Raw genomic sequence first — 27,840 nt, 5'->3', positions numbered from 1 at the left:
ACTTTCCTTGTTTCATTGTATGTAATGGCAGATATTAGGGATTTATAAAAGTACAAGCATAACCACAATCATGTCAACAGAAATATATTTTATAGAAATATATTGGGGGGGGACATTTTGAGCTTATTTGAATATTGGGGGAGGGGGAATGTGCCCCCCCCCCAATATATATTATAATTACGGCCTTGGTCTGTGGGTAGCGGTGGTGCGGTGGTTAGTACGCTGCGCTATGAAGAAAGCGACCCGAGTTCGATTCCCGCTAACGACCAATAATCTGAACCGGTCCTGGGCCTCCCTTGGGCCGACTCAGCCTCAAATGAGTGTCTGGTGCGGTGTAAAACATCAGCACTGGGGAGACAAAGGCGGCCTGGCGTGGTGTTGGCCATTCACCCCCTCGTGTACCGTGTCGGCCTTCGTAGACATAAGAACACGCAGAGGCGTAAGAGCACACACATTCACACACACATTCACACACACATTCACACACACAATACACACAATACACACACAATTAACACACACAATACACACACATTCACACATACAGAGGTCACCCGTATAGCCTGCTTGGGGCTGTTAGCGAGCACCTATGAAGGCCTGGCACGGTACACTAGATGGTGGGTGGCCATCACCACGTCCGACCGCCTTTGTCTCCCCAGCACATAAGGGCGATGCGCGGGATCTTTGTTAATAGGGAGCAGTGGCGCAGTGGTTACCGCTACCTAGGCACACGGACTCGTGAAGTTGGGCTACTGACCAGGACTTACGACCTCACACTCGTTTCGCGTTGTGATGGATAGGCGTGCCCTGCACTCTCGTGCTAGTGCCTTATGCCGACAATCCTTATTCTACTCCACGCCGGCTCATAGAAGCTATCCGGAGCATATTGAGTGGTGATGATGATAGTGGTAGTGGTGGTGGTTGCGACACCACCAACCACTCCATACAACCACCTAAATGCCACCACTCCACACCCACCCCCCCTCAATAAACCTGTCAGCTCGCTTATAAACGAGTGGCGGTCGCGTTTGTGTTCGCGACGCTCATTGTTGCCGGGAAGCGCTTTGAAGGAGGCGCTCTCTTTTCACCGCAGGGCGCTCACGCGATCCTTCAAATCATTCATTCTCCCCATTCATTCATTCGCCCCATTCATTCGCCACGAGAAGCATTCCATCATCTCGTGCGCGTATTGGCGAATGACGGCCGAGGAATGCGCGCGCGCGTGTAGGTGTGTGTGTAGCTGTGTGTGTGAAGCTGTGTGTGTGTAGCTGTGTGTGTAGCTGTGTGTGTAGGTGTGTGTGTGTAGCCGTGTGTGTGTAGTGGGGAGCGGTAGTGTAGCGGTTAACGCGCTGCGCTACGAACCCGGCGACCCGAGTTCCATTCCCACTCGTGGCCAACACCAACAGTGACGATTATCTGAACCGGTCCTGGGCCTCCCCTAGGTCAACTCAGCCTCAAATGAGTACCTGGTGCGGTGTGTAAACATCGCCACTAGGGAGACAATGGTGGCCGGGCGTGGTGTTGGCCACCCACCCCCTCGTGTGCCGTGCCGGCCTTTATAGGTGCTCTCTATTGCACTTGCACCTACAGTCTGTTAAGGCTACACGGGAGATCTTTGTCTTTGTCTCTTTAGCTGTGTGCGCGGTTTGTGTGCACGTCAGCACCGGGGAGACAAAGGCGGTCCACTGTCCCCCCCACCTCCTCTACCACGCCAGGCTCATACCCCGTGGCAGCCTTAATAGGTGCTCGCTAACAGCACTTGGCACCAACAGCAACAGTTTACGAGAGGCTGTAGGGACGAAGCTAGGCTCAGCCGAGCTAATCGTGAGCCGTGGACGGGAATGGAACTCAGGTTGGCAGGGTTGTGCATCATCACGCCGCGCACTCGCAGAATCTCCGAGACCCATGGGCATCTGCCCAACAACAACAGCAGCAGCAGCAGCGTCTCCGTCTCTCTCGCTCTCACCCGACATTCTATCGGTGGTGTTTTAACAAAAAAAAATGCATCTTACACTCGGAATTGTGCGAGATGAAATGGGAGTTGTTACGGTGAAAGTGGAGTCAGCCGGGTCGTGGCTAAGCCTTGCCTTGCCGGGGTCACAAGAGGAGGATTCCTGCTCCTTCCATGAAACTTCCCCCCACCACCACCACTACCACTGAGCCCACGCCTGGCTCCCAGTGCTAGCGGGGGGGAGGCTTTTAATTTGTTCCAAATTGGACCGGGTCCGCAACTCGGAATTTCCGTCGTAGTCAGGAGTTATTTTATTTATTTAATGTTTTTATATATATGTGGTTTAACCACGAGACAAAGATCACCCGTATAGCCTTAACAGTCTGTCGGAGGCATGTGCTGTTAGCGGGTAGCAGCAGCACCTATGAAGGCCGGCACGGCACACGAGGGCGTGGGTGGCCAACACCGCGCCCGGTCGCCTTTGTCTCCCCAGTGGCGATGTTTTACACCGCACCAGATACTCGTTTGAGGCTGAGTCGACCTAGGAGTGGCCCTATTAACGGTTCAGATAGTATAGCCACTGGTGTTGGCCGTGAGCGGGAATCGAACCCGGGTCGCCAGGTTCGTAGCGCAGCGCGTTAACAGCCACACACACTCAAACACACTCACTAACACACTAACAAAGATGACAAAGATTCCCCGTATAGCCTTAACAGACTGTAGGGGCAAGTGCTGTTAGCGAGCACCTATGAAGGCCGGAACGGTACACGAACGAGGGGGTGGGTGGCCAGCACCACGCCCGACCGCCTTTGTCTCCCCAGTGGCGATGTTTACACACCGCACCAGGTACTCATTTAAGGCTGAGTCGACCTAACACACACACTAACATACTAATACACACTAACACACACTAGCACACACACTAACACACATGAACACACACATGAACACACACACTAACACACACTCTAACACACACACACTAACACACACACACTAACACACATTAACACACACTAACATACTAACACACACTAACACACTCAAACACACACACTAACACACACACTAACACACACACACTAACACATACACACTAACACACACTAACACACACTCTAACACACACACTAACACACACACACTAACACACATTAACACACTAACACACACACACACTAACACACACACACGCTGGTCTCTCTCGGTTAGCCGTGGATTGTTCCAACATGTGCCCGGAGCAAGCACGCTTCTCTCGCGAAATGTGAGTCCGCAAACTCGCGTCAAAAGTAATCAACCCATGGCCATCACCACAATCCGCTTTAATCAACATCTGCAAACTGTCTTGGTTCTTCCGTCGGGAGCGGTGGCGCAGCGGTTAGCACTTACTAACCAGCACCCCACGCCCCCCCTTTTTTCCCATATACAGTCGTACTACATAAGCAAGGCCGTAGTTATAATATATATTGGCGGGGAGGGGGGGACATATCCCCCCCCAATATTCAAATATGCTCACAATGTCCCCCCCCCCCAATATATTGCTATAAAATAGATTTCTGTTTATATGATTGTGGTTATGGTTGTACTTTATAAATCCCTAATCTCTGCCATGACATAAAATGAAACAAGAAAAAAAAGGAAAAACAGAGCAATGTAATACAATACACTATTAGGCATTATTGTAAGAAAAAAGTCCATCCTATTTGGTAAGTAAATTTCTTAATATTTTAGGCAGGAAATTCGTTTTCAAATTTATATTTTTTTCTGGGGGGGGACTCCCAGACCCCCTAGAAGATTTGGTCCCCCCCAATGTTGACTCCATGGCTACGGCTTTGGATATAAGTATGTACTGTATATAGCCTTGGGATATATACAGTACAAACACCTATTCATGGTAACGTCTTTGTGGGGTTGGATTGCGTCGTAGATGTGCCGTGCGCCCACCTTCACCCGACAGCCAATTTGGCAACAACAACAAAAACACGACCACCACGTGGCCCGACCCCAAAACACAGAGCGTGTATCGTGGCATTGGCGACAGAGACACACGCGACCCACGCGTGTCTCTGTAGCGTTCCCTCCCTCTGCCTCTCAGCGTCATCCCAGAAATGCCACTCTTCATGAGGCTTCGCACGCTCTTCAACAGTGCCCGTTGCCTGCTGTGACAAGTGGATCATCAGAAGCGTCGCAATGTAACGACAAATAAGTATAACCCGTAAAAACAAAGTTTTTCACTATAAATCCTTTATATGCGTGGCAGCGAACTTAATATAAAGGATTTAAAAATATATTCGCCTGTGGAGGACGCGGGGGATCGATCCCGCGACCTTTGGCATGGGAAGCGAGGGTGCTACCAACTGCGCTACTCCGCCACTCCGCCACGGCCTGTGGAGGGGTTACGCTCTGGGCTCTTATACTGTGACGTTCAGCCAAAGCCAAGAATGAGTTATATTTGAATATATGTAAAATAATTTGTTTTTGACTAAAAAGTGTAAAATTTTGGGAATTTTTTTTCACGAACATTAATTGTCTGTCACAACGAGTCTGTGTGGAAAATGTCAGCTCGATTGGATCACGGGAAGTGGGTTAAAAAACGACCGAAAGATTTGCACGGTCGTAAGCAAGCAAGCACGCAATCAAGCACGCAAGCAAGCAAGCAAGCATGCGAACTTAATATAAAGGATTTAAAAAAAGAACGCGGAACAAGAACCGAAACGTAAAGCACGTCATGTGCAGCTTCACGATTCCACCGTCAGCTACTCGTCTGGACGAGCATCGCCGAGTCTCAAGGCCTCTGTTGAGAGGTTCCTGCCACATTGAAATGTTTATCAATTTAACGATTTTTTTCTTTCATGATAAGTGTTTTTTTTTTGCTTTTGTGTGGGAGGTAACCCGAGAGCCCAGAGAAAATCCACCGCTCGTACCACGGGATAACACCGATTAAAGGCCAGCGACGCAAGACTCTGGCTCCACTCCCGAACCCACTTGCTGTGCTGCACACCTCGTGACCACCCCCCCAAGCAGGTTTGCAAGTCCCACAAATTTTTACTTAAAACTTTCGTGACTGCAGGAATTCATATTATTTGGTTCTTTCGATATTGTTATTTTTCTACCGACGTGACTTTACCGAAAGAACCAAAGAATATCTCACACAAATGTTGGTCGCGATCCGCCAACCCTTGCCTCGGAAGCGTTGGGACCACGGGCGTTGGTTGCGTTCCCCTCCGTCGACTTGGCAATCCTCTCGCCTCCGCCACGGGGCCGTCCGGCACGACGTCCCGACGTTCCGGCTCCGCGTGCCGGGCGCTACGTCGGCATCGGGAAGTGAACACAGCGACGGCAATCGACGAATGCGGTCCCTGAAGGAGCGCGGGACACCGTGCCGAACGGGACCGGTGGCAGACGCGGTCGCGAGAAATCAATTCGACTAAAATTTTCGACCCCCCAGCGCTGTCCCGGCGACTCCGCCGAATCCGTTGACGGCAACTTTGGGACTCCGCGTCAAAATGCAACGGGCACAGCGGCGCTCGGAGTTGAGCTGCGAATTCAAGAGAGGAAAAAATAACCGCTTCACCGATGCATCGCTCCAGCCCTCTTACAGAGCGCAGGTCGGAGTGAACATCCTGCTCAACGGAGCATTGAGGCATCGGTGCTTTCTATAGAGGCTTCTAAGAGGCAGCGGCTGAAATTCCACGTTCCTATGGCGGCAGCAGGCGAGTGTATAAAATGCATGCATGTTGAACTTCTTTCGCACCGTACGTAGCCAATCGTGCTCAAAGTAGGACAACCGCTGTTGACATCTCCCACAACGTGGTGATCACTTTATCGACCCTGGTGGGATGATGGGCCGAGTTAGCCCCGAACCCGGATTTGAACTCGCGACCGTGCGACGATTACGTGCCGCTCGCTCGAGCAACCACCGCCACCTCGTCCCCCCGGAGTTCTGCACAACAACAGACGGCGGGGGGGAGGGGACGATTAGAGAGCGAGTGGACGTGTTCAACCTTAGCGCAGTCGCTCTAAGCCGTGACCAGGGCTCCGAGTGCGTCAGTCGGTGTCGGATCTCAGCAGCAGCCGAGCCGGGCTGCAGCCGGCTTCGCTTCCCACTCGGGGGGAGAGGCTTCTCCTCTCTTTTGTCCAAAACGATCGTCATCCCCCCCCACCACCGCCCTTCTCTCCTGAAAAGAGGGGACACCCGATACGGACGACGGAGAAATTCCAGAGCCGGTTCTCGTTGTACGAATCAAAGAGGGTTTTTAATTCGCTCCTCTCTCCAGGCCGCAACCACGAGCGTTGGCCGCGCACAGAGCGGCCGCGTTTCCAACAGACCATCAAATCGTCGCACGATGCAGAGAGCGCACACACGCGCGTACACGCGTACACACGAGGCTATGTACATAATTAAAAGCACACGCTGGGCATGCGAGACTTAACGTGTCACACGTGATCGTTTTTTTTTTTAACGTGTGTGTCCGACAGCGGCTGGGGCTCAAGAGGTCAGACCGCTCTGAGATCCTGGGTTCGAACGAAACTCACACCGAGAATCGCAGATTTACACGAGGACCCATTGTACAGGGCGCCACGGTGGCGAGATGTTGACTACGTCGCCTGGTATACAGGAGGTCGTGGGTTCGGTCCAGACCCTGGCGCCTGCTGCTGTATATTTGGAGTTTGCACGTTCTCCCCGTGATCACGCGGATTTTTTTTTATCCGGATCCTCCGGTTTTCCCCTCCACATTTAGAAACATGTGTTTGGAGAATTTGGCTGCTATAGATTTTCACGTGAAAAGGCACTTCGTTGAGCTATTACTGAGCTATCATTTGTAGCCAGATCGCTTCTGAAATATGGCTATATGGCTCAGTGGGCATTACCTGCTAAAATAAAACCAGATTCAGTAACAGTCACATCATAGATCGAGTTGTGGTCAAACTGGGTTATCTAGTGAACGAGTTGGTGATCTCAACCCAGTCGCCATTAACTGCACAAAACATGATGTAAAAATTTGGTGCGGCACTTAATTTGGCTAAAGCCAAACTCTGAGGCTTAAAATCTCAGTTTGATCGTCATGTGACGGGCGTTACGCTCGTACGGCAGAGCGGGTGGGAAAGTGCTGCCCTCTGCGTGCACCACAGCTCACTTGACGGTGATCTCAGAGGTAGCGCTTCGATATCCGCTTCCGTGGACCGTTCTCGAACATGAAGGGGGTCGCGCTGCGCTGCGAAGGATTCCAATGGATTCTCAGGCCTCGCGTAACGACGACGGTGCTGGCATCGATCGCCAAGACATCGGAGAAAATGTGTAAAAAAATAAGTGCAAAAATTGCATCCGATTCCGAGAATTATGGTTACGGAGAAAAACCCGCGTGCGGATCTGGCAACAATTACGCTTTACATCCCCAACCATTTTTTTTTGTTTGTTAAAAGGTCAAGAGGAAGAGAGAACCATTAAACATTCTTCGTTTCTGCAAAGAGGGGACATCTGACACCAGCAGCCCGAAAACCCGTCGACGTTCTCTGCGCGAGAAATAAAACCTCCGGAGCGTTTCAGCAAAAGGGCCACCAAACGCGACCGCGGAGAGCCGAAGGACGAGAAAGTTTTTTTTTTTTACGACGACGGCGCAGCGGCACGCGACGAATCCAGGGACGTCGCCGGACGGAGACGATCGCCGGCGCTCTCTGGGAGCTGCGTGCAACGTGGGCACTTCGAGCATCACTTTATTTCTACGTTTACAAATTTACGCTCGACGCAACGCGTCCGAGAGGTAGCGGCGTTCGACGCTTTGTTAGCTGCTTGCCTTAAAACAATCAAGCTACATTACTGGGGAAAAAATATATATAATCTCATAGCATTGATTTGTTTGCTCTGTTTTAATCTCCACAAAAGGGGGTTGTGAGTAGAACGTGGCTTTTCGAAAGTGCCGTAGATGTAACCAGGAAGAGGAAGTTGTGATGGAGTGGGATGTGTGTGCAGGGTGGACGATTGAGTAAGAAACTTGTCGGTTGGGGATAGGCGGAGCATGTGATGGGTGGGACGTGTGGTCGAGGAGGAGGCCAGGTCACCAAGACCGGCGTTGGACCGACATCCAGAGGTCAGCGACCAAGGGGAAGAGAGAACCCACACCTCCACGTTCAGGATTTGACTTTAACGATTGCGAGGTGTGTGTGTGTATGCTGTGGTGACATCAACAACGACCTCTTAACCTCGCCCTCTATGAACAGAGGGGGGGGGGGCATAATGGTTATCGAAGGGGGGAGGGGGCAGTTTGTCAATTGGACATATTTGTAACCTTGTCAGCCACGTGTCTCAATGAACCTGGGGCAGACGTCTCGCTGAGCGGTACCACCCGATGTGGCGTAACTCTGGCCGCCGTTCCGACGTCTCCGTGTGGCCAGCAACGGTGGATCCATGCGATGGCCGTGTGAAATGAAAATGCGGTTATCAAGTAATTCACTCGTATTATAGCTGTTGGGCGACGCTGCTGCTGAGGCTGCGTTGGTAGTGGTACACAAGTAACAACTCACGTTCGTCAATAACACTGTGGCCTTAAAATGGAGATGAAGTAATAGGTGGCGTTTCAGGCAATGGACTTTCTTCAGATCACGTAAAATAACGCGGCATTGTTGCCAGGTTCAACATATTCACCCGCCAACTCCCCTCCCTCCCTCCCCCTCCCAGCACCCAATCAGTGCAGCTCGGATTGCCCACGGTAACGGGTAAACGTCGATGGCGAGTGGTGGTCTTTACGTGGCAGGCGTCGCGTAGCCGGGGATAAAATACTTCCCCCTCTAGCACCCGATTAGCGTGGGGGCTCAAGATGCCAGCGCCTCGTGGGGCCCCGGTGAGGTTGCACCGCCCGTGCAATCGCCAAGTTACCGCCGCTGTGTCCGCGGAGCTTAACGGGCCAGTGATATATATAAAAAAATTATCGTCGTTAAATTAGTGTAAGTAAAAAGTAAAAACATAAATAAGTTGGGACGCTGCTGCCACGGCGGTGCAAGGGGTGAGCAGCACACCGAGCGGACCTGCAATTCGGAGGTCGCCGGTTCAATTCCATCTCCCAGCAGCGTAAACAGGAACGGCCGCAGTCACGTCAAGCGGCGGAGGTCAATTCGTGGCGGCCGCTCCCATCAGACCCCCCCCCACCACCGAGACGTCTGGGCGAGCGTGGCTATCGCATGAGCCAAAATAACGGCAGGGCTGCAACTTGACCATTACAACACATTGAGTGGCTCTATGGCTTTGCCTGTTCATCGTCCGTTGTCTCTTCCCGTTGGAGTCGAAACGCAAGGAAGCCTCGTCGCGATACTGGCGGGGGGAGTGGGGTGGGTGGGTCGCGGCGTGACGGGCGGGACGGCGGGTAGGCGTCACAAGCAGCGCGAGTCGATGAGCTCGGCGCGCAGGCTCAGCTTCTTGAGCGTCTCGTAGCCGACGACGATGACCACGGTGGTGGGCACCGAGGAGATGAGGCGCGCCGACAGGCCCTTGGTGAAGCCCCAGGCCCCCTCCTCGGCCAGCAGCTGCCGCACCGTGCCCACGATGGACGACTTGCCCTCCACCTGCACACCCGCCAGGTAGGGGAGACCGTCATCGTCGACGTCGTTATCGCCGCCGACGTCATTGTTGCCGTTTCCGATTCACACACACGCCGAGGAGGAAGAGGAGGAGGGGGCATCGTCGCAGCAAAAATTCACCGCTCGACTACTCCGGACGCAATCTTATGGCTCAATGAGGGCTGCTGCTGTACATCAACGACGTCAGCGGCCACACGAAGGAGGAGGAGGAGGCCACGGTCGTCTTACCCTGTGGGTTTCGCTGCCGGTGATGAGAATCATGATTTGATTTTCGATTGGGTCACCTGGTAACGATCTGGCTCTAATTTAAAGTAGAAATTATATAGTAGGCGACGTTTGAGGCAATAGCCCTACTTCATAACACATTCAATGTGGTACATTTTCTTGAGCATTTTTTTCCCGTCACAAATCATTATTACAATTGTTCTAATTATCGTCATCATAAACATCGTTATTATCAACACTCTCATCACAATCATTATTGTGAGTTTCACCATCCTTATCATCACCACCACCGCCATCACTGCCACCACCATCATTATCGTCGTCGTCATCATAATCATCTTTTTTCAAACATTACAATCTAATGATTACTCTCTCACAGTGCTGCCCCCCCCCTCGCTGCGTGGAACAGAAGTCACTTCAAAGGAATCCCAGCAGTAGCTCTGGGATATCCGTTTCTGCGGGCCGTTCTTTGACACGAAGGGTCTCGCGCCGCTCCGCCAAAGACTTCCCCATTGATTCCTCGGTCTCACAGCAGGAAGTGACAAGCGCGTAACGCGCCGCCGCGCACATCCCGTAGATTCAGAGGCGCGGGAAACCACAGATGGGCGCTCAGAGAAGGCGGCAGACAGAACCGGCGCCGACAACAATTGCCCAAGCTCTGCGGCCCTACGTTGCGATGTTCGGCCAACCTCCATTAACGTGCGAGGAGGAGAGCGCAGAACGTGACACCGACTGGAGAACATACGTTGGGAGGGAGGGGGGGAGGGGGCAAGGGGGGGGGGAGCGGGGGAAACCTAATCCGGGTGGCTCAGAGGCTGGTCACTCAGAACGGCTCTCTGAGTCATCTCCGCAGAGACGCGGTCACTTTATTTAACCCTCGCCGCCGCCGCCGCCGCCCCGCCGCCGTCAATTTTGTCTCCTACCCTCTCTCTCAACGCCGGGCAGATCGCCCACCCGGGTAGAGGGGTCACGTGACCCCAGCGCGCTCCCACGTTGGCCTGCTCCGCCCTCTCCCCTCCAGCTCAAACACACACACGCGCACGCGCAGGCGTGCGGAAACTAAAAAAAAAGTGGACGCTTCTTATTAAAGCCGGGGTGGTTGGGGTTAACCTGTGGCCCCCGTGTGCTGCCGTGCAAAACGTGAGCGATCGGTTGCAAGCAATTTGGCCGCGTGCAACTTGAATCGCGGATACGTGGACGCCGTCGCAACCAGTTGTCCACGGTAGATTCGTAGCGACGCGTTTGCCAACACGCGTTTGGTTGTCGCGATCGCGAGCGCACCGTTCGATTTCTCTGTTGCGCAACTGTCGGCTCGGGCATGGACAAAGCGGTCACAGGCGACGATCGAGCTGCGGGATTTTCACAGCAATCGCGGTCACCATCATCATCGTCGCAATCATCATCGATATCATCGGCATCGTCGGTATCACCGATATCATTGGCATATATCAATCCGCTGCTGGATGAAAGCCATCCCACACGGTGGTCACAACGTGCGGAGGGGGCGGCAGTCTTTACGGGCGTGACTGCCGCTCGCGTTCCCAGCGGCGGTGCCACGGGGTCAGAGGTCGCATCACCTGGCAGTCTCAAGGCGACCAGACAGGAATTTGGAGCAAATAAAAGGGTGTGCACACGTACGTGTGTGTACGTGTGCGTGTGTGATTAGCGGGGGGTTAAACGCCTGTCCCCTTTCCCTTCCTTGCTCCCCACCTCTGTCTCTCTAAGTCGTACTCCGCAGTAGAACCTGGGGCCGCGGACTCTCCCTGGCGTCTCTCTGTAAACCAACTAACATTCCTCGCCTATCTGCCGTGTCAATCAGCGGGCCGTGTTTGTGCAGGTGAGGATGGAGGTCTCTCCGGAGCTGCTGCCTTCCACCTCTCGGTTAAGTTGGGTGGATTTAGAAAAAAAATGTTACAGTTGCCGAGCAGCGTCAAGCAGCCAGCAACAAACAGCACTATAAGTGCCAATAGGTGAGAGAGCTTCGACGCGTGTTTTTTTTTTATTGATCACGGTTATCGTTGTAAAAGCTTGGGGGGGGGGGGGCGGGGGGAAGAGAAGACGGTGGGGAAATCCACACGATAGTGGGTGAGAGAGGAAGCAGCAGGAAGACAAAATGTGGTGACCTGCAGTGTGCTGGCTGAACAGAGCGTGATGGTGGATGAGACTCGAGAGCCAGCGTCTGGTCTAGACCCAAGTCCTCAATGTGGGTAGAGAAACCAACGAGTGAAGTTCATGGCACTGGCGAAAGAAGAGTGACAGGGAGGCGACTGACCACAGCCGAGTGAGCAGGTAACTCGAGTGAATGAGCGAGGGCTGGATCATCAATCAACCTAGACTGCTGCTTGAACTCTGAATTCTATCAAGCACGGTGGAGTGTTGTTCCACCCCAGACCAGCGCGGTGAAGTATGGTCCAACAAACGGACGGTTGCAATGCCACCTTCCAGGAAGCCATTCTCTGAGAGCTGGCAGTGTGCCGGAAGGTGACGAATAAATAGAATCGGAATTTTTAATCGACCAAACCAATTTCGAATCACACTCAACGGCTGTGGCATTAACTTTTCCACTAGCCAAGGCCGTGTCAGATGCCGGCTCCTCCTCCTCGTTGTCCCTGCTACTCCTATGCCCCCCCCCACCCCTCTTCTCTCCCTCGGCACACGCAAGCGACGGCGGCCACATCGCCCGGCGCCCATAAAACCGGGGGCAATTTTCCGCGCGGCTCTCTCTTTAAGAGCTCACCCAACGGCCGCACAATAGCCCAGGATGTCGGCTTGTTTAACGAGCCCCCAGGACGTGACATTTCCCCTCCTTTATGGCGACCCCGCTGTTTAGCGCGGATTAACGGCCCAGGATGGCCCACGGCGGCACAGCGGGTCCCTGCTTCTATATTCTTTGGTTCTTTCGGTAAAGACGCGTAGATAGAAAAAATTATAATAAAAAATCAAGTGAATAGAAAAAATAATAATAAATAATCAAGTGAATAAAAAAAGTTAGATTAAATGAAAATAAAAACAAAAACCACGACGTTTCCCTGCTTCTCCTGGCGAGCCACGGGAGACAATATCGCAAAGGGTCGCCCACACGGATTTCCTCTCTCTCCGTTTTCTGGACTGCTATATTGTGCCTCTAATCAAAGAGAGATTCGCTTGATCATTACACAGACTTAATTTCCATAAAAAACTCCATCTATGTGAGGTCTATGGATCTCCATGTGAGTCTATGGGTCTCAATGTCAGTCTATGGGTCTCGATGTGAGTTTATTGGTCTCTATGTGAGTCTATGGGTCTCCATGTTAATCTATGGGTCTCCATGTGAGTTTATGGGTCTCAATGTGAGTCTATGGGTCTCCATGTTAATCTATGGGTCTCCATGTGAGTCTATGGAACTCGATGTGAGTCTATGGGTCTCCATGTGAGTCTATGCGTCTCGATGCGAGTCTATGGGTCTCAATGCGAGTCTATGGGTCTCAACGTCAGTCTAAGGGTCTCAATGCGAGTCTATGGGTCTCTATGCGAGTCATTGGTGGAGGCCATGAACGCACTCGATTTGAGAACCTGGTTTAACCAGGACTCATACCCAGGTTCACAACTGGGGCTGCTTCCTTCATCACCGACCATTTCATTAGAATTTTTTCTTTTCATCAATTTTATTTCCAGCTCATTGGAACGGTTTCTTCTTTCCCTGCTCCATTAGCCTAACTGTAGTATTAGCATCTCATTAAAGTACCATTAGCATACCATTTGCATGTAATTTGCGCGCTTTATAAATGATCGCCTCTCATGCACAGGGCTCGATGGGAGCACCGCGGGTGCAAGAATCTAAGTGAATCGCCCGATCCGTGCATCGCGAATTCCAGACTCGCATATAGACCAAAGACACAGAGATTCAGACTCACGTTGACCCCTATAAATTTGCGCAGAGACCCATAGACTTACACAGAGACGCACAGACTCACACAGAAACCCATATACTTACACAGAGACACATGTCATGAATGTTAATCCTAGTAAAGCAATGTTTTGCAAATGCGAATCGCGGTAATCTGAAGAGTGGGTATGAATTTGAAGGGCGGTGTAAAACCGGTTTGTTGTGAATGTGAGTATCGGCGCAATGCTTTATCAGAGGTGTGTTGTGAATCCTGCGCTCCCAGCACATGGAGCGAAACGTCGGACATCGCGCCAAATGACACGCATTGCGGCGGTGCGACCCGAACAGCGTGCGGCGGAAGAGACAAAACCACGGCAACGCCAACACCACGGGCAACAGCCTCATCAGATACGGCACCCCCCCTACCCAACCCTGCCTACCCCCCCCCCCCGCAACACAAGCGTGAGCGGTGTTGAGCGATGGAGCGGCTCGCCGGGGAAGCAGATGGTTCGCGTTCGCTTCGGGAAACCTCTCCAAGACACCGCGCGGACGAAATCCACCGTGGCAGCAACTTGGCAGAGCGGGACATTGGGGCGCTCTCTGTTTTGGTTGTGGCTTTCTTTGTTGTTGTAAGAATCGCCGCTAAACGGCCGGCAGGTTCTTAGACAAACAAACGCAGCTCTAGCGGAGAGAGCTGAAACGTCTGGACGGCGAAGCCATGCGTGCGTGCGGATTATGTTAAAACAAATATGGAGTGGGGAGGGGAAGAGAAAAATTGCAAAAATTGTCCCGCACCGCGCTTAAGTTTCTTTTCGTTGTCACACTAAAATATTTAGCAGAGCGTTTAAACATCTCGCAGCCAGCGAGACAACGGATTTACAAAGGATCCCCCATCCACCCACCCTCCCCACCCGCCCCCACAGTCACGTGACTTCCCAAGCGAAGGAGCCAGGATCGTGTCGCGTGTTGTTTTTGCCGCGTCTCTTCGTTTCAACGGCAGCGTCGCTTTTGAAATTAAAAGAAAATAACCGGAGACCGGTCCAGCCACGAGGCCCGGGGACGGTTGAAGAGCCCAGAGCAGTGGACCAGACGGAGGAGCACGAGGTGAACACAACGAGTGTAAAGAGGGGCAGTGGGACAGCAGCAGCGTGTATTCAGATGTACTCGGGTAACATATGAAAGGGCCGTAAATAAATAGGTGGGTTTGGTATCGGCGCCTTTCTTACAACGCCAAGGCTGTCGCGGAGGAAGGCGCCGTGGTTACGCTTTGTGAGCTTTGCCGATCCACTTCTGTCTGGAGTTCCACTGCCGCTGAACTGGCCGAAAATTAAGAGACGAATCACAAAGAGTGAGTTCCACGCAGATCGGCCGGATAATCCTGAAGTGGGTGGGTGGATGGTATAAAATTCATGAGACGTATTCAGAAAAGAGAAAAGCGGCGCATTTATGAGGGGAGATTTAAGAGGGATAGGAAAGGTGTGCAGAATAGAAACACGAGATCAGGTTGGCGCTAGCAGGGTGGTGCGCGTGGTTAGCATGAGGGTGGGGCGCGATCTCGCTGTGCCAACGCCTCCATCGTCCCTCTGGCACCCGTGGCACTCCGGGTCAGCCCCCCCCATCGTCCCAACCACCCCCACCGCCACCCCCACCGTCCCCATACCCCGTCGTGACCTCCGCCGCCCTGACCTGGATGCGCGTGCGGACGACGTCCATGGGGTTGGTGACGGTGTTGGCGGTGAGGGCGGCAAGGGGTCCAGCCACCGCCTGCAGGGCCAGGCTCGGGCAGCCCTCGGGCGCCACGCTCGCCAGCTGCTCTGTGCGCAACAAACAAACGACAGCAACAACGGGGGCGACGTTGGGCCAACTCGCGTGTACGAACAGGAAGACATCATTATGAACTTGTCGTTCTGCATCACAAGCCGGATTGACTTCTAAAAAAACAATTCTCCCCGACGTGCGATTTCCCAGCGACACCTTGGAATTTTACACTGAACATAAACTAGCAACTCGCAACGTGCCTCGGACGTGGTCGTCCGCTTCGCTTAAAACGGACGGGGAAATCGCTTTTTTTTTTATTATGTTGCAGAAAGGCGGAAGGGAACAATCACGGGAGGGTTTTGAATTTCACCGCGGCCGTGAATGTGACCAGGCTGGCGGATGACGCACATCTCCTGCCGGTGCCGTCTCTGGCTGCGCAGGTGCGGCCTGCACTGCACCGAAGCTGCGTTGATTTTCGCATCCCCGATTGGCTACGTACGGTGCGAAAGCAGTTAAACGTACACACACACATACAGACCTGTCAATGGATTCTTGGCCAAACTTGACAAGACAGAGATTTTATATAGATATAAAAAAGACAAAAACTAAGCGCATTGATCAATTGTACAAAAGGCGAAGTTTCGGGCAACGGTCCTTGTGCACAGCACGCAGAGAGGGCCACCGAGGTAGAGCGCTGCATGAGGAGTGATTTTAAACTTGCTGACCGTGCCTTTGTGGACCTGCCAATCGTCATTGGCAGCAGCAGTTCCGCTGGCACGATGCGATCCCGCTGGGGTTAAACGGACCTCCTTGCCAAAACACCGCGAAACGCACAACACGCCTCTCGCATTATAAAGCGCGCGCGGAGGTAAGCTGCTGCTGCGGGGGCGGCGGAGGGAAAACCGAGAGGAGAATGTGGACGCGGTTGGGTGGGGGGGGGGATTGAAGAAATCCGGGGAAAATTGGGCCACGTGATCACTTGGGGCAAGCGCCGCGCTGGCCAGCGGAACATCGGCCACGCGTCGCGGGGACGACTTTAATTCAATAAAGGCAAAGGATTGAGAAACATGCGTTCGGCCTTCCAATACATGTTCGTGCTCGTGCTCGTTGCGGTACGGGTAAAAGTTAGTCAGTTTTCTTTCCTTGAAGAGGGCTCCACAGTTTATATGGAGTGCTCTTGCCAAAAGCATCTGGTAACCTGGGAGCCTTTGTTGAAAAACCGGAAGGTTGCAGGCAACCGGTGCAGAGTTTGCGTGCTTAAACAAATTATGCTCATATATTTTTTCTGCCATAGTAAAAAAGCAGAAAAATACTTGCCATTCATTTACATGGTCAAGAATAAACGATTTTTATTTTACCAAGTAAGGCCCCACTGAGCTATATGGCTCTTTTTCAGAAGCGACCTGGCCACAAATGATAGCTCAACGAAGTGGATTATCATGCGGACATTTATAGCAGCCAAATATTCAAAATATATGTTTCTAAATGTGGAGTGAAAAACCGGAGGGCCCGGAGAAAAATCCACACAACCACGGGGAGAGAGACACGCAAACTCCAAATATACAGGCGTCAGGGTTGGGATCGAACCCACGATCTCCTGTATACCAGGCGAGGTAGTTAACATCTCGCCACCGCGTTGCCCGTTAACAATAATAATGGAGTGGCAGCAGTCAAGGAATGAAAAGTGGCCAAGGAGATGGATGGTGAGATCATTGCAAACGCGGCGGATCGATACATCGCAGCATCGGGAGAAGCAGTGGTGGCCTTCATTCAGCAGTGGAAATGACCGTGGCTGACGCCGATGATACTCGGAGACACCGAGTGGAGCAGTGCGTGCGTGTACGGCATCGCCGAGCTCGCCCACTGCCCAGGGAGCGGACGCCGTTGTGAGGGGCGGTGAGTGTTGGTGAGCGCTCGTGAGCGGGGGGTGAGCGAGGCGTCTCGTGTTGAGTCTACGTGGGGCAAACCGGGGCAGGCCAAGCGCTGTGCGTCTGTCATCTCAACATGTGGTTCTCATGCAGCCTCCCCCCCCCCCCCCATCTTTAATGAGGCAGCGGGCGGTGGGAGGGAAGGGAGGGAGGAAAGTAGAAACAGCGAGAGCATGAGAATGAAAGAGAGTGACTGAATAAGAGATTGAGTGAGCGAATTCACGAGAGAGTGAGTGAATGAGAAAGACAGAGAGGGTGAGCGAGAGGGTGAGCGAGAGGGTGAACGAGAGGAGTAGAGCGAAAGCGAGCGAGGGAAAGATCAAGATAGAGAGAGCGAATGAACGGGCGGGCGAATTGGAGTGAGAAAGTAAGAGCGTGAGAGAGTGGAAGCATGTAAGAGATCGAGATAGAGAGAGAGGGAACAGGGCGAGGGAGAAAGCAAGAGAGAGAGTACGCGAGACGGCCAAACCCTCCGCCTGAACTTTCCCCCTGAGCGCCGAGAGATATCGCGTTGCCGGTTAAAAAATAAATAAATCTACTCAGGCACTCAAAGTGCATTCTTACGCCGAGCCTGAGTGAGCCGTAAAAACGTAGAGCGCGCTTCTGCGGTTGGGGCAGCAGCGGCCGGAATAACGAGATGGCTTAAAAATAATTATTTAGGCCTTTGCCATGAACGAGAGTTCACGTACGAGCTGTAGCCGCCTGCGACAATCCACCGCTGGATGAGGGCGCAGTTCAAATGGATGTCAGCGTCAACTCAAAGCGAGGTTTACGACGGGGATCTCGACGTGTTCCTGAAAAAGGGCCGCTCGGCCAAAACGTCCCCGCAGTGAAAGTGGGGAAACCCTCCCGCCGTTGTTTGTTTGTTCCTGCTTAATGAACCCCGCATGATTGGACGGCAGAATAAACGCCCTTAGTGTGGGGGTTAAATACTTAAATGTGATAAACTTGCGTGGGCAATATGGGCAGCCTCAGGGTAGTGCGATGGTCTCAACTCGCTCCGTTGTCTTAACTCTGTCTACTATGAGCAGACTATCGCGACAAGGGACCTGGCTCTGTTCACCACTCAAACACTACCCACGGATACACTCGCCATCCCCGTTCTTACATTTACACTGACGACACAATTTGTTGCGATTTAACGTTTTTGTTTGCGTCTTTCTCCGCGCGGTTCCGCCCTTGGAGTTTACTGTGCGTTTGAATGTGCAATAATAAAAAATCGTTTTGGAAAAAGCCAAAAGAAAATGCCCTTTCCGAGGGCGACAGAGGGCGAGAGAGGCAGGCTGCGATTAAACCATTACTGGCCTTCGGAGCGCTAATGTTGGCGCCCATTAAAGGGCCTCTCTCCACGTGAGCGGCTATTGATGTCAATTAGTTGCCCCTTTGTTGTGCAAACCACAAACAGTGACGGGGGTGGTGGGCGAGCGGGGGTGTCGGTCAATAATTTATTTTCATCTTTTACCCAATTTGATCCCAAACACGTCGGCCTTTCGCGAGCAATATTGCGATTCGGAATAGATTTTTTTTTTGGTCAGGTTCGCTTAAGTAAAACATTGTCTCGTAAACCCTCCTCCACTTGACACAGCCAGTTAATAAAGTGTTTAACTTGATGAGCAAACGTGGCCGGTTTATCACTGCTTCAGCCAAAGCCAACATCGATGATAAATGACCCAAAAATGTATCATGATCGTGCGATGCAGCAATCCGAGCTCTCACAGAGCAGCTTAACGCCTCCCGGAGAACGGTCCGCAGAAGGAGATATTGCAGAGCTTCCTCTGACGTCCCTTCCAAGTGACCTCTCCTTTTTACACTCGGTCAGCAAGAAGCAGCACTTTCTCCCTCTGCCCTGCGACAAAGAGCGACGCTCGTCACGCGGCGGTCAAACCGACGTTTCACTTCCCAGGGATGGAATGTTCGTCAAATTTAAATGTGAAACCAAATTTAAATCGACATCCGTTTTTTTTTGTTGGTGCAGTCATTGGTTACCAGGTCGAGTGGAATCCCGTCGATACATTTGTAACGAGCTGACCTATCGGTCATCACGCAAAACAAATAAGAAATAAAATACCCATTAGGTTTCAGTACCCTACGGGACTCTCTGGATCAATGCTTTCCAGCAGCATTTGCATCAAACCGTGAACTCGCATCGCATCTGCTGATGAGGCTCAGAGAGGTTAAAACAGGCTGAGGAATTTCACGGCTGCTAAATACGCCGGCACGGGAATCAGAAATGAGACCGCAGAGCCGTCGTCGCCGAGATCCTCCGTTCGAACCCAGCTTTCAGCCGCTGCCTGTGATTTAGACCGGGATCTCAAGCGCGGTTGGTTGACTTGATGTGCCCAGCTTGGTACAGGTGTCCCTTGCTCTACGTGGGTTCGGTTTGTGCGACTTCGCACTGTAGATGCGGATAACCTCTTTCGACCCAACATTTGCTCGACTACGCGGTTTTAATTCACTCTACATGCGGCTATGCGGTCGTACGTGGCACAACAGTGTGTCGTGTATGCGCTACTCGGCAGGAAGTTGTCTCAGACAGAGATACATATAGAGTACATACACAGAGAGATACACACACACAGATACAACATTGTGTACTGTGTGTACTCGCCAAGCTGTCTCCTCATGCGGTTTTGCTTTGTGTGCGTGTGCCCTTTATTCGGAGAGCATCTGCTACTACTACTGCACAGAGCGAGGGAAACTTGTACTCCGTAGCCAATGTCTGCTATAAAAAAAACACCACCCACCACGTTACATTTAGTTCGGCGCTTAGCACGGCTAAATTATCTGAGAATTAAACACATTGGGTTGACTGCCGTGCACCGAATGTTACTATTGGCCGCATCATGGGTGGGGGAGTGATGTCTTTTCAGCGGCGTGGAGCAGAGGTCGCTTGATGAAGGGATCTCTGTGATATACACTTTTGTGGACCGTTCCCCACGTCTGTGCTTTTGCAACACCGATAGCACAGTCGTGAAAATGTTAGAGAGCGATCATTTAAAAAAAAGACATGTATTCTTAGTGCCACACTGAATTGATTTACTTGCCGGGAGCAATGAATCAACTCTAAATCCAAACCAGCTCAAGCCTGCTGTAATCCACGTGACTTGTGTGTGGCCACCCCCACTCTAAAACCCTCCCCCTCTCTGCCTACTGCCCACTGTGAAAACAGACTCCACTCTGTGCAGTAGCATCGAGTCCCTGATGCAGCCTTTCCCTCCCTCCCTCCCCCCCCCCTCTCCTGCAGTCTCTGCTCCCGTTCCTCCGCTCCTCCATCCCTTTCGTCTCTTTCCCACCCCTTCTCTTTCCTTTCCACGTACATTAATTCACCGACCGTACTCACCTTCCCGTGGTGTGCCGCCACGGTTACAAAGTTGCTAGTTCTCCTCCGCTGTTGAGTCGGATGAACACAAATTATTTTACTATAAACCGTGCAAAGAGCAAATTGATGCAAGCCTGCCACCTCCTGCAGAGCGATGGTACTGGAAGTGCAGCGCTCCAGACAATGCGAGTATATCCACGCCCCTGACTACACCCTATCTCCTGCGACCTAGGGAGCTCCTCTGGGTGGAGCGTGGTGAGTACTTGGATCGGTGACCACTTGTGCTTGCCAGGTGCTGTAGGCACGCGTGACAAATTCCACGCAATCACAGACATCTCGTTAACCTGCGTCCCTCCCGACGTAATCGGGATGGAGGTTGATGACATAAAATTGTAAAGTAAAGTAATTTGGCTTGGGCAGGACGCTTCATTGGCAAGGACGGATGACGCACCATCTAATCCTATATAGATAGATCTATATAGTGTCTTAATCCAAGGCGCTTTACAACAATTATAACATTGCACATGAGATGATAGTGGTTGAAATAAAGAGTGGGGATATTAAAAGCAGTGGTGTAGTTATGGTGAGAGGATAAAAGCTAGGAGTGATTAAGCAGGGGTTGGGGTAGTGATAGGGATAGTGATCAGGGTAGTGATAGGGGAAGTGATCGGAGCAGTGATAGGAGTTGGGGGAGGTCTGGTCGTAGCTGGGGGGTGGGAGCAGGGAGTAGTGGAAGCAGGATGGGCTAGAGGAGAAGAGATGGGGGATGTTTTTAAGGAATGGAAAATTCTGGAATGCCAGCCAAGGAATGGAGACGGAGTGATGAAAACAGCTCGTGCGCCGGTGCTGGATTGATTACTAGAAATCACAGGATTGTAAGATGTGGCAACAACGACGGTGGTGGCTTTGGGAGGGCTTTCATTTAGCAGTGGATCGATCATGGCTGATGATGACGATGGTGGGGAAGCAAAAGCCTGGCAGTGGTGGTGGTGGGGGCGCGGTGTCTCACCAGTGTAGGCGTGGTAGAAGGGCCACCACACGGCGCTATTGGGGATGTAGGTGAGAAGCGAGGCGGTGTAGCCACGGTAGAAGCCCGCCGGCCCGTCCGCCCGCAGGATCTGCGCCGCCACGATGCGCCAGCGGCCCAGCGGCAGGGCCGAGCCTTCCGTGGCGCACAAGTGGAACCGGCCCATCGCGCCGCTGTCCTTCCCTGCACCGTTTAATCGACACGTCAACAACCGCTCGAGTCTGCTGTCGCGTGTGATGACAGCGGCAATGTGGTTCAGGAGCTCGATGCCAATGTCAAGGTCTGCTGCGGCTGCTGGCTACGACGAGAAGGCTTCAGCAGAGAGAGTTCGCGTCGTGTCGCTGTTCCTCCTCCGTTGAAGAAGCGCAGACTGCAGCGGTTTACTGTACGGTCCACAGTTTGGGTTGCATGGCCACAATTGCTCTACTGTGGCTGGTTCTCCTCCTGTTTTATAGAATGTGATTGTGTGAGAGTGCGTGCAAGTGTGTGTGCGAGTGAGAGTGGAGTTTGTACGTTTTCCTCCTGTTCTGCATGGGTTTCCCCCGGGTTCTCCGCTTTCCTCCCCATAGCTGAAACAACACCCGCACAATGTAGCCGGTATTGGCCAACAACATCCCAATGCTGGAAAAACTACCGGTAAATTACTCGGCGGCAACATCGCCATTTCGACTGCGAAAACTTTTTGAACAAAAATGCCTCTCGAGACTCTAATACAAACGTATATACAAACGTCACAGTCATCATCAGACAACAGCATTAACTGCCACAGGCACCGCAGGGGAGCAGGGCGGGGGCAGGAGTAGGGGGGCACGCACCCTGTATCATGAGGTGCTGCGAGATGATGTCGATGGGGACGGTGATGCTCTGCGCGACTAGCGACGCGCAGCCGCCGGCCACCAGCGACTTGAGCGCGTTGCTGTCGCTGAAGCGCGAGACGTACAGGCGCGCGAGCTCGTAAGTCGTCACGTAGGCCTGGCCCGAGACGATGGTGAGGGCGTTGACCAGGAAGCCGCGGTAGAGGCCCCGGGCGCCCTCGGCGCGTGCGATCTTTGCGAACGCGTCCGCCGTGCCCTTGTACACGCTCTTGCCCTTCTGCACCTGAACAACACAGACATCCAAAGACTTTTATGGATACCCACCGACTTATAAAATAGTCACATAGCGATCGACAAATCCGTACAAGAGACCCACCCACGGACTCACACCGAAACCCACAGACTGACACCGAGACCCACAGACTCACACCGAGACCCACAGACTCACACAGCGTCTCGTAGACTCGTATAGAGACACACAGATGAACACAGACATCCAAAGGCTTGCATGGACTTACAAAAACTGACATAGATAGCCACAGACCTATAAAAGAGACCCACAGGTTCCCATAGGGACTGATAAGACTCTCGATAAACAAATATGGCCACTGTTTCTGTCCAGAATATTCCAATGCAGTTCTATGCAGGCGCTATACAACTCCACAACGTGCGGTATAAATGTCAAAATGCACTGCGTAAGGTTTTTGCGGTTGTGCTCTGGGGTGGATCCGCTCTGCAGAAGCTTCCGGCACGCTGGACAAAACGTCGGGACCGACGTCGTTCCCACCAAACACGCGGCCACATCCGTCGCAATCGACGTTGCACGACTGCTTTGCGTTAATAATAATAAGTGCGATCGCATCGCGCTACATCGCACACCCGGGGGGGGGGGAGGGGTAGGAGGAGGGGCGTCACCTGCAGGCGCGTGCGGATAAGCGACGCGGGGTAGACGGCGGCACGGATCGCGAGGGTCATCACGATTCCCAAGGTGAAGAACTTGCGCTTGTCCAGGTCCTCCCACTCGATGATGCGAACGCTTCGGCCGTCAGCGTTCATGTTGCTGCCCTTGGCAATGTGGGGGGGCAATGTCTGCCACCCTCCCCCCCCCCCGCCGCTCCTCGACCTCAAACCCTTGACCTCTCACCGCTGTCCGTCATCGCCGCCCTCCGTCATCATCATCACCAAGTGCTGAGTGAGAAAGGTTACAAGCAGGAAATACTGAGACGCTTGATGAGAAGGAAGGGGGCGTAGCGAGCAGTGGCGTGGCTCGGCGGTAGAGCGTTCGCTGCTGTTTGCAGAAGTTCGAGGCTCGTAACGGGAGGCCACCCTAGTTAATACTGCAGGTGTATTCACCATAAATTACTACGCGCCGTCTGCTTCGCGGCACGGCGTTAACGATGGAGTGACGTTCGAAAAGCGTAGGGCATCGTGGGCTGAAGTCACGGTCCAAGTTCTAAACATCACTCACAATATCATGGGACCTTTTTTTTTGCCCAGTATCAAAAGGGTTCTATTTGGCGCTTGAACATCTTAACACCTGTTTAATTTCCAGACAGGGTAAAACCCATTCTTCATCGCGACTTACGTAGCAACATCGCCCCCTCCTGGTAAAAATAAACACTTCTTAAAACTGACTTGGTCAAACATCCAAACGCAGGATGCTCCTTAACACGAGGCTTGAGGACTCAGTCAGGCTTTTACTGGTTTGTATTGGTCTGGTTTTCAAATTGCTATGAACAAAAAAACTCATGTTTGTCAATAACACTGCCTTAAAAGAGAAATACAGGAAGCGTATACAATAGGTGACGTTTTGGGATATGGCCCTTCTTAAAAGCACAAATCGCTTGTGCGCCACAAATCAAAGCCGCATCGTCACCGAATAATGTTTAATATCACTACTGTACCGAAACGTTGATGAAATATTCTGCACCTTCTCCAATAAATGAGACGTCAGTCCGGAACAAGACTTTCTGTAAGTCATGCATGCGAGGTGTGTAAAGAATTCGAGGGCGTATGCGTGTAATTGTTCAACTCTTGTTACGTTCAACAAAAATTACAGCATATTGACGTGTGGCAATAGCAGAGTTCCAGCCGAGTAAAAACGAAAATGCTCACTCGCGCGCAGAACAATAACAGCCGCACCAAGTCCTATTTGTTTCGAGAACGGCCTCATCCACATTCCTCTTTTCTCACGGCAGAGAAGGGCATTCTATTGACCGACCGCCCTCATGATTCAGTGATAAAACCCCACAAAGAGGCTCCTCCCAAAGCGTCTTTATATCCTAAACACAATCATTATTCGGCGATTCTGCTTTGGCAACGGTGCGCACGCACGCACTGTGATATTAAAGTAATACTCGATCGTCAAATGATCACATTCGTCAATTACAGTCTTAAAAAAAAAATTGGAGACGTTTCGGGGAACGGCCCTCATGACACGTGCAGGCGTGAGGGTGGCCTTCATCCAGCAGTGGATTGACAAAAGCAAACCTGTCAACCCCTTATTACAGACCAATTCCGACCTTATTGGTCACCCCGTGCCCTTACAAATCTCAACGTTCATCCTACAAAGTCCCATCACAAGGGAGCACAAACAAATAAACACTCACCACCACTACACTCACCACCACGACACTCACCATTACAACCTATCATCCCCTTATCAGTGCCCTACCTTATTAGAGACCAATTCCGACCTTATTGGTCACCCAGTGCCCTTAAAATCTCAACGTTCATCCTACAAAGTCGCACCACAAGGGAGAAACACAAAGTCATTGTTTAAATGCCCTTATTGAAACGGCTGTACGCCTGACGACTCAATTTCCCTGTACAATACGGGATAAATCGTATGGGTTGACAGGTATGCAAAAGTAAAGTTGACTGGAGGAACCGTTTTACTGGTAGGAACCTCCTGGTTCCATCAGCCCACAGAGGATTATTGTGTCCGTCCGTCCGTCGTGAATCCAATAATGGGAGACGTGGGGTTGGGTGGGGAGGGAGGGGCTGGGTGGGGAGGGTGGGGCTGGGTGGGGGGTGGGAGGGGTGGGGAGGGTGGGGCTGGGTGGGGGGTGGGAGGGGTGGGGCTGGCTGGGGAGGGGCTGGTCACCCCGTGGTGCCCTTATAAAACTCAACGTTTATTCTAGATTTGAAGCTTACGTGACTGCAAGGATTCATATTCTTAGGTTTTTTTCGGTAAAGTCACGTTGCCTCCGAAACGTCGTGATTTTTATTTTATTTATTAATTTTGATGTTTTACCTACGTGACTTTACCGAAAAAACCTAAGAATACTCAACGTTTAACCTACTCACGCCGGCTTGTGCCCGCCCTCACAGTCGGCCATATTTGCGGAATATCGGTCAATGACCCTGGCCATTGACCGAGCAACCCAACGTTGCTACCAGCTCCCTCCGCAGGAATGTGTTAAACGTGACAATCTTTAAACAACTTGGTAATACCCCAAAAACCGTTCGACTGCTTCGAGTTACATATCCCTACACAACGTTGTAGTGAATACCCATTCATCTGACACAAGAGAGGGTCCCAGCCTACACACACATCGGGGTAATTCCAGTCCAGTTGAACGAGACATTGCCTCGTGAAACCGACCCAAAGTTTTAAATTGCATTTCATCAACGCTGAAACCTATGCACTGCGAAAAAATGTCGGCTGATGGATGGGAACGTGTAAAAAAATAAGTGCGTTTCAACTTTCATGCGGAGAGACGGACTTTGTCGATGGAGTCGTTGTTTATTTTATATTACTGTACATAATTTAGATCGCGGTCCACTTAGAGTTGTGGTTTCACGTGTGGAGTGAAACCACCACCACCGTTGTCCCCACGGTACGAGAGAGAAGTTAAACCCCCCACGGTACGAGAGAGGAGTCAGCCCCCCACAGTACGAGAGTAGAAAGCCACCCACGGTACGAGAGACCAACACCGCACGGACCAGCGTGGTGAAGTATGGCTAAATAAACCCGCAATTACCGAGCGTGGAGGGGGAAGCCTTCATCCAGCAGTGGATTAACAAACTAGACGAAAACTTTCTTTATTGTTGCTGTTGTAGTTTTAACAAAATTACCTTGAAACGAGGGGGCGGGGGCTGGGGGCTCGTAGCGTCAGTTAAAATGTCACCGCGGTGACGACAGCCCCCGTGGTTAGAGACTCCCAATAGCACCACCATCGCCACCACCACCACCCACCATCATCTTCACCACCATCACCACCACAACAACATCCCCCCCCCCCGTTCGCCCCCCCCCCCCGCTCGCCACCACCTATCGAAGCCTCTTCCGGTCGCCATCTTGGTCAGGGTAGAGCGCCGCCCGCGTGCATTGCGGAAGCCGTCAAACTATTTGGGACACTTTTAGTTCCCGTCGTAGCCCCGTGATAAGACTGCTGTTAGCGAGTAGCAGGCCGGCACGGTGGCACGCCCGGCCGCCTTTGTCTCCCTCCCCAGTGGTGGTGTTTTACGCACCGCACCCAGGTACTCATTTCAGACTGAGTCGACCTATGGGAGGTCCAGAACCGGTTCAGATAGTAGTGGTCGTGAGCCGGAATCGAACATGGGCCGCGTGAGTTCGTAGCTCATCGGATTCCCGCAGTACGCGTGAATATTCGGATCGATCCCTGGAGCGCCAGTGCGCTAACCGCTGCACCACCGCTCCCACGGACGACGCCCACGCACTTCAGGGGGGGGGTAATCCCCTACGCAAGATGGCGCCGTAATTTTAGGCGTCGGCGTGACGTCACACATGCGCGGAGGGGGGCGGGGTGCGCCGAGACGTCTCGCGGAACCAATCAAAATCGCGCATAGGCGGAGACGCCCTGAGGTGGGCGCTCTCAGCCAATCGCAAGCGCCGCTACGGAAGTTTATGGGTATTATTTAAGTCACGTTGGTAGGTTCAAAAAATAATAAAATAATAAACCACGACGTTTCGATCGCAACACAATCGACCGTCATCAGGCGTCGTAGTTTTTTGTTTATTTTATTAGTTTTTGAACCTATCTATGTGACTTTGCCTATTTAAAAATGGTCACCAAAAATGTATTTAATACATGGAATAAACACGTGCAGCACGCCACTCTTAATATCTACCGTCTCTCTGACCTCTCCATGTATGTGCTATGAAGAAGGGCCATTACTCGAAACGTCACATCATATTTCTCCTATGGAGGCCACACGCACATAGCGTTATTATTGACTTCGCAACGTGTTTTGACGTTTTCTAGTGTAACAGAGGGGGGCGGGGGAGTTGTGAAACGCCAGCCAATCAGCGCGCGATATTAGGAGGGTGTGTCCAGGGCGGCGGCTGTGATTGGACAGTGGCCCGTGAAGTCGCAAATCAATTGGCAATGCGGAGGGGTGAGCCAGCGTCCAA

At 52.1% G+C, this 27,840-nt stretch overlaps 1 protein-coding gene across 9 annotated transcripts; it reads right to left on the bottom strand.

The window, feature by feature from the left end:
- Positions 1-6,179: 6,179 nt before the first annotated feature.
- LOC144736203 (solute carrier family 25 member 44-like) lies at positions 6,180-27,111 on the bottom strand. Of its 9 annotated transcripts, none has more exons than XM_078618806.1 (7): positions 26,541-26,677; positions 23,376-23,648; positions 22,461-22,743; positions 22,159-22,214; positions 21,628-21,828; positions 15,300-15,422; positions 9,217-9,508 (listed from the first exon to the last, which is right to left on the bottom strand). In XM_078618806.1, the coding sequence occupies exons 2-7, from the start codon at positions 23,514-23,516 to the stop codon at positions 9,317-9,319; spliced, it is 996 nt and encodes a 331-aa protein (XP_078474932.1). In that variant the 5' UTR covers positions 23,517-23,648; positions 26,541-26,677; the 3' UTR covers positions 9,217-9,316. The 9 variants fall into 9 exon arrangements, with proteins under 9 accessions (XP_078474931.1, XP_078474928.1, XP_078474930.1 ...); XM_078618807.1 differs by having other exon boundaries at positions 9,252-9,508; positions 15,300-15,427; XM_078618805.1 differs by lacking the exons at positions 22,159-22,214; positions 26,541-26,677 and adding an exon at positions 26,737-27,111 and having other exon boundaries at positions 6,180-9,508.
- Between the last annotated feature and the right edge of the window lie 729 nt (positions 27,112-27,840).

The sequence above is a fragment of the Lampetra planeri genome, chromosome 59, assembly GCF_965212315.1.
Source record: "Lampetra planeri chromosome 59, kcLamPlan1.2.h2, whole genome shotgun sequence".
NCBI lineage: Eukaryota > Metazoa > Chordata > Hyperoartia > Petromyzontiformes > Petromyzontidae > Lampetra > Lampetra planeri.
This window is presented reverse-complemented; position numbering and strand designations above follow the sequence as displayed.